Source organism: Alligator mississippiensis, chromosome 7, assembly GCF_030867095.1.
Source record: "Alligator mississippiensis isolate rAllMis1 chromosome 7, rAllMis1, whole genome shotgun sequence".
In the NCBI taxonomy this organism is placed as follows: domain Eukaryota; kingdom Metazoa; phylum Chordata; order Crocodylia; family Alligatoridae; genus Alligator; species Alligator mississippiensis.
In genome coordinates this window covers 10,134,262-10,140,870 of record NC_081830.1, presented here as the reverse complement: position 1 = coordinate 10,140,870, position 6,609 = coordinate 10,134,262, and the positions used below count along the sequence as shown (strand labels likewise).

The 6,609-nt window shown below is 52.7% G+C and overlaps 1 protein-coding gene across 1 annotated transcript; it reads right to left on the bottom strand.

The window, feature by feature from the left end:
* Nucleotides 1–985: 985 nt before the first annotated feature.
* LOC106738033 (interleukin-1 receptor antagonist protein) lies at nt 986–6,398 on the bottom strand. The gene is made up of 6 exons (XM_019498943.2): nt 6,151–6,398; nt 4,947–4,980; nt 4,697–4,802; nt 3,839–3,973; nt 3,166–3,293; nt 986–2,285 (listed from the first exon to the last, which is right to left on the bottom strand). The coding sequence occupies exons 1-6, from the start codon at nt 6,396–6,398 to the stop codon at nt 2,073–2,075; spliced, it is 864 nt and encodes a 287-aa protein (XP_019354488.2). The 3' UTR covers nt 986–2,072.
* Between the last annotated feature and the right edge of the window lie 211 nt (nt 6,399–6,609).

Below are 6,609 nucleotides of genomic sequence, written 5' to 3'. Positions count from 1 at the left end.
CCACCCCTCACTCTATCCATCTACCCAACCACCTACCCACCCCACACTCTATCTACCTATCTGTCTACCCACCCCACACTCTCTCTCTCATTAGCTTGGTTAGTCTCTCCTCGTAGCACAGCTCCTCCATACCGCTCATCATCTTTGTTGCCCTTCTCTGCACCTTCTGTATTTCGTCTTCCTCCTTCTGGAGGTGCAGGGCCCAGAGCTGGGCACAAGACTGAAGGTGTGGCCACCCCAGGGATTTATAAAGCAGCATCAGGATGCTTCCTGTGTCATTTACAATCCCATTCTCCAGCATCCCTAACACTGTGTTTGCCTTTTCAACGGCTGCTGAGCACAGAGCAGAATGCTTTTAGCCAGCAGTCCACTATGACCCTTAGATCTCATTCCTGTGTGCTAACGGCTCATGCAGAGCCCTTCATCCTGCAGGTTTAGTCTGGGTTATGTTTGCCCAGGTGCATCACTTTACGCAATCCTTGTCTGCTATGTAGTTGTCCATTTGCTCCATGGTGCCAGCCCCTTCTGCAGTTCCTTACAGTCCTCCCCGGTCTTTACCACTTTGAATACTGGTTTGAGGGGGGATCTCAGGGCTTTTGAGAGGCCGAGAAGTAACACTGGATCTCTTCGGTGCTGGGGAGAGCTGGCTGATTCCACAAGCGGGCAGGGAAGCAGGAGGCAGGGGCAGGCTGGGGAAGCCCCAGCGCGGGCAGGTTGGTGACTTCTCTGTGCTGCTGACTCAGATCCACTTCCTTCCCCTTCAGCAGGTCCTGAAACAGTTGGACCCCCTTGTGTAAGCCTGGCAATCTGAGCCCTGCAGCTCTTCCCCTCCTTATCCTGGGACGCGGAAAACACATGGCATCTGCTTATCAATGGTTGTATTCAATTTATACTGACGGTAGGCCAAGGTCTATGCTAACAGAGTCAGCTCAGGGGGGTTAGCCTAGAAGTCTGGTGTCCAAATAACACAGCTCCTTCACCCAAGTATCCACAAGAACCTTTAATACAATTTCCATCCTTATTTACTGCACTGTCTGCTACCCCTCACTTCCCCTTCATCCACAGGGCAGGGGGACAGAAGACGATGCTCTGATTTGAGGCCATGGTGTCATAACTGAAGAGGAAGCTGTTGTGGATGGGAGCATTGGCTTGATGTCCTATATCCAAGAGGTCATTTCTGGCAGAGAATGGACAGGATTTTCATAGCCCCCCAAGCCAGCTGGCACGCTCATTACTCCAGAAAAAGGTGGCTTAGTCAGCAATCAGGTGTCTATAAGGGGTGCAATTCTAGCATGCTATGTTTTTCATATAATCTGGCACCTTTCCCCCTCTCCAAAACCAGCTTCTGGGAACTGTAGTGCGCATTCAATGCAAGAAATATGGTAAGAGCAGGTCCTGCTGCTTACTGCTAGCTGCTGCAACTCAGTTGCATGCTGCCAGGAAATATCCTCCTTTCTTTGTTCTGCCTTACAAAAAACATGGTGCATATTATATGCCGGGATGTGTTTTATGTGAGAAGTTACAGTAGCTATGCAGATGGAAGTATTCACTTGCATGCCACAGACACTGTGTGCCACCCCCAAAACCCAGCCCTCTAATATTGAGGTGTGGCCAGGGTATGTCTTAAGTGGGGAAGCTGATTTTCTTTATCGGAATAGAAGCATGGAGATGCTGGGCTTCTGTGGCTGCTGCTTCTATCCCAGCCAGCAAGAAGCAGGGTTTAGTGCCTATTTTTAAGCCTCTTGTAGCTGCGAGGGCTGCAAGAGGATTAAATATAGGCACTATAATGGGCTGAGAGGCCAAAGGATATGTCCATTGCAGCCAATGAGGATTAATCCTGTGGCTTTTACCTGAAGCACCCAATTTGCCGGTGAAGGGTGATCATGCTGCCATTCACTCTCTCAGCCTCTGGAGAAAGCTGTTCTGCCTCAGTTCTGCTTTCCAGAAAATAAGGTTTATATCTTATGGAGGGAGGGTGTGAGGTATGTGAGGAAATAGGGTAATTTGGGGGCTATGCTGGGGGCACATTGGGAAGATGCTTTGGCTGGGTAGGCGCCAGCTTCTCTTGGTGCCTAATTTTTGCGGCTGAAGTAGAAGTCGGTGATGTTGACCTGGCCCAGCTGGTTGGTGAGGCTCACAGGTTCATTGCTTTTCTGGGAGGTACAGAGGAACCACCCGGGGTAGGCAGCTGACTCAAAGTGGTGGGTGTTGCCCTGAGGGGTGTTGAAGAAGGTGAAGCGTGATGCGTCGCTTTGGCTATTGGAGATGGTCATGATGTGCTTGTTCTGGAAGAGGACAGAGGAATTGTGAGGAGGTGGCAGCAGGAGCAGGGAGATGGGCTGAGGGCAAGGGCCATGGAATAGACACAAGCACCAGGCTGGCTAGTTATGACTGATTATCCATTCATCTTTATATCCAATTATAATATTGGTCTGTCTAGCCATCCTTCTATCTATGTATTGATCTATCTACTATCTGTCCATCCATCCATATGTCCATTTGTCTATCTATCCATCTCTCTAGGTATCAATCTAGCTAGCTATCTATACATCTATTTAGTTGGCTATCCACCTATCTACCAGTAAATACCACTCAATCCATCTGTCCATCCATCTATCTGTCATCTTGCCATCCATCCATCTATGCATTTATCTACCTACTATCTGTCTGTCTATCTATCCATCATCTGTCCATCCATCCTATGCTCCACTCTTTCTGTCTTACATCTATCTATCTATCTATCTATCTATCTATCTATCTATCTATCTATCTATCTATCTATCTATCTATCTATCTATCTATCTATCTATCTATCTATCTAGGATGTGGTTGGCAGGACAGCAGCTGGGCAGGGGCACCCAAGCCTCCGGCTACTATAGCCTCTGGCAGTTTCTGAGCAGGCGGCAGTGGCGGGGGCTGGAAGCTGGTGTGGCGGGGGGGGGGTTCTCAAGGTTTTGGAGCCAGTGGTGAGCAGCTGGGAGGTTGATTCTGCTTCTGAGGCACCTGATTGGAGATTTGGGGGATGCTCACCTGATCCTCTCCCTTCTCCCCACCTGCCCAGCACTTGGCAAGGCACAGCTTGGAGGGTGCCCACTACTAACCTCTGCCCCCTGCCCCATACAGCCACCCCAGAGGGAGGGAGGTCTTTCACAGGCCTGTGCTCACCTCCAGCTGCAGCTGAGGCTCCGACGCCGTCCCACACGACAGGCAGTGGTTTCCATCCTCAACACCCATGATGATGGGGTAGTTCCCCCTGTCCATGAACTGGTTGGGCACCACGCTGATTGTATCTGCTGTGGGTGGGGAGCAGAGGGGCTCCATGAACCCCAGGGATCCTACCTCTCCCACATCCAACCCCCTCAGCCATGTCCCCCCTTGGGGTCTTGTCCCCCACCCAATCTGGGGTCAAGATGTCTAGAATCATCTCTGCCTGGAGCTGTCCAGCCCAGAGAATGTATTCCTCTATACAATATGCCTCCTCCCCCGCAAATAAAAGATTCATGGCTTGTTTGGGGAAAAGGGGTGGGGTAAGAGTTTTTTTACACTGGTTGAAGGGGCTGAGGGCAGGCCAGCTTGGCTGCTTCAGGAAGGAGTTGACACATTAGGCCTATCATGGCTGCTGCCACATTGACAGCAGCTTTGGGCTGGGAAGGATAAACCCCAACACTTGCCCCTTAGCTGAAATGCAGGCAGGCACCTGATCACGCAGTCTGAGGAGGCACAGGGGTGGGGATTATACCAACCACAGCCCAGGCACTGGAGTGGGAGGATGCCCCCCCCCCATGCCAGTGCTGCACCCACCAGGGACCTGGCAGAGGAGAGGGTGCACATGGTTCACCTGCAGCATTGCTGTCATCTTGAACGGCCACGAGGTTCTTGGCACGGAGGCAGACGACTTTCTGCTTGACGTCCCGCAGGATGAAGGGGGCGGGGGAAGGGGCGGACTCGGGAGCACACTGATGTGTATCTGTCTCTGCGGGGAGGAGAGGGCAGAGTAGTAGTAGTAGTAGCAGTAGTAGTAGTTCATAGTAGTAGTAGTTGTTAGGGTCGGAAGGGACCTGAGCAGATCAAGTCCGACCCCCTGCCATGGCAGGAAAGAGTACTGGGGTCAAACGACCCCGGCAAGGTGTTTATCCAGCTTCCTTTTGAAGACCCCCAGGGTAGGAGCGAGCACCACTTCCCTTGGATTGCCAAGCATGTCCTGCAGGGGCCCCACGATACCCAGTGCCTTCTTTTTAATCTCCATGTATTTAAAAAAGGGCTTCTTGTTATCTTCAATGCTGGTTGCTAGTCCTATTTCTGTCTTCGCCTGAGCCTTCCTAACAGCCCCCCTACAGTCTCGAGCAATGGAGGTATAATCCTCCTTGGTGATGGCCCCTCCCTTCCATTGAGTACAGTGTCTTTAACCCATGGGGCTCTCCATCAGGGACCCCTCTGGTCCCCGTCTCTCCTGGCTTCCACCCTCAGATACCCCTGCCCCCATCTCTTCTGACTTCCAACTCATGCCTCCCCTTCCCAGTGAGACTCATCACTCTGTGGGGGCCTAGCAGATCCCCCAGAGATCTGGGATCCTGGCAGTGAGATCCTGGGGATTGTGCCCAGTTCACCCTGTGCTGGGTTATCCTGGTGGGGTGTGGGGTCCCAGGATGTTTTGTGGTCCCACAGCCAGCCAGAGTTGGGCATACCTGCCCCTCACCTTTGTGGGAGAAGGTGTCGAACAGGTCTTCCATGTCCTTGTCCCTCTGCCAACCTTTGGCAGGTTTTGGTTGTCCGACTGCCATTGGGGAGAGGGAACCGCGTGGCTGGGAAGGAGGGAAGCAGGGTCAAGCTGAGCCAGGATGGGTCCCTGGAGATGTCAGGGGTCCCCCATGTGGTTGGTCCCCTGCCCTCACCCAGCCCTGACAAGTCAATGGGTCCCCTTATCTCCCCCCACAGTGATCTCCTACCTTGTCTCTGGAGTCAAATGCAGCCATAGGGTCACTGGGGAGGCAAAAGGAAACAGCATCTCAGGGTTGTGGGGTGGCATGTCCACTCCCTACCAGTTCCCTGGGTCCAAGGATGTTCCTGCCCCCCACCTTCCCCCAAGTGCCTGGGGAATAGGCTTGGCCCTTACCCTGCTTTCTCCCTCCTGCCGTGGGCACACATGCAAAAACATACATGCCCAGGCTCATGCATATGGGCTGGAATGCAAAAACCAGAATTTCCTGTCTCCTGAATCCTTTCCTCTACCTCTCCCACATGGGATATGAAGCATCATAGGTGTGCCCCACTTCTGCCTCTGTCTCCGCAGCCACCGACACTCAGGGCAGCAGAGTATCTTCAGGGACCTCTTCCCAGATCTGAACCCAGCCCCTCATGCCAGCTGTTTCTTCAGGAGGCTGGCTGCTGCTGTGGCAGTCCCACAGCAACCAGGCTCCCAGGAGATACCTCACCATGTGGGCACCACCCATCTGTTGGGTAATTCCTTGTGATAGACATTATCGGGGTAGAGATGTTCCCTGGCAGGGAAACGGCATTGGGAATTGGGGGATCGTCTCTCAGCTAGGGAGCAGCTGGTTAGTGGGTTTTGAGAGACAATGGGCCTGCAGAGGTGCTACTGCTCCATAATGGAAGCTTGTTCAGTTCTTCTCATTTGCTGTGCCCTTGTTCTTAGGGAGCCCAGTGGAGTCCAAGTAGGGCTGGGGTGGGTGTTCTCTGGATACAGGGTTCCCTTTTCAATGACTGGTGAGTGAGGGTAGCAGTGTGGCATTGAAAAGGCCAATTGCAGGGCAGAAAGGATCAGCTGGAACACTGGAGACCTCCCCATTCATCCACCCACCCACCCACCGTTACCTACATGCATCCATCCACAAACATATACCCCCTCTATCTAGCTATTCATCCACATACACCTGCTCTATCTATCTATCCACTCACTCATCCCCTACCCTCCTACCCACCCACCCATATACCTCATGCATGTGCACTGGAATGCAAAAATCAGAATGCATCTACCTCCTCCACCCCCAGTATGTTCCCCAAGACAAGGGCATCCCATGTCCCATCCCCTAGAGATCAATGCAAGAGAATTCAGCCAGAGAGCAAGCCTGCCAACAGCAGAGCTAGTGCCAAGAGCCTGGTTTCCAGCTTGAGATTTCCCAACAGCATTACCTGTAACTAGCAGCGGTGGTGAGCGTGGGGCCGGGGCACCTTGTGGTCCGTGAAGGCTTAGGTTGTGTTCTGCCCCAAGTGACTGCCTGGCTAATTATATGGCTGGGAACTGGGGCAGGTGGATGCACCTGAGTTGGTTTCCTAGGTGTGGCCTTCACATGCAAATCTTCCCCCGTGCAGGAAGAAAATATGAGCCAACAGGCAGGGGTGAGAAGATGCCTTAGTTGTTGCCTCATGCTGGGATTCATGGATCCCTCGGGGCAGAATTTCCAAGCAAGTCTGGTCATCCTCATGAGCTGAGAACCAAACATTTGTACTTTGCTAAGGTAGCTCCTGAGAGGAGGCAAGACAGGCGTTGTCTCGTGCTGCCACCTTTTTCCTGGTAGGGCAGCTGCCCATCTACTGCCCTACCCCACTTCCACTGATCAGGAAGCAACAGGGCATCTAATCGCCACACTG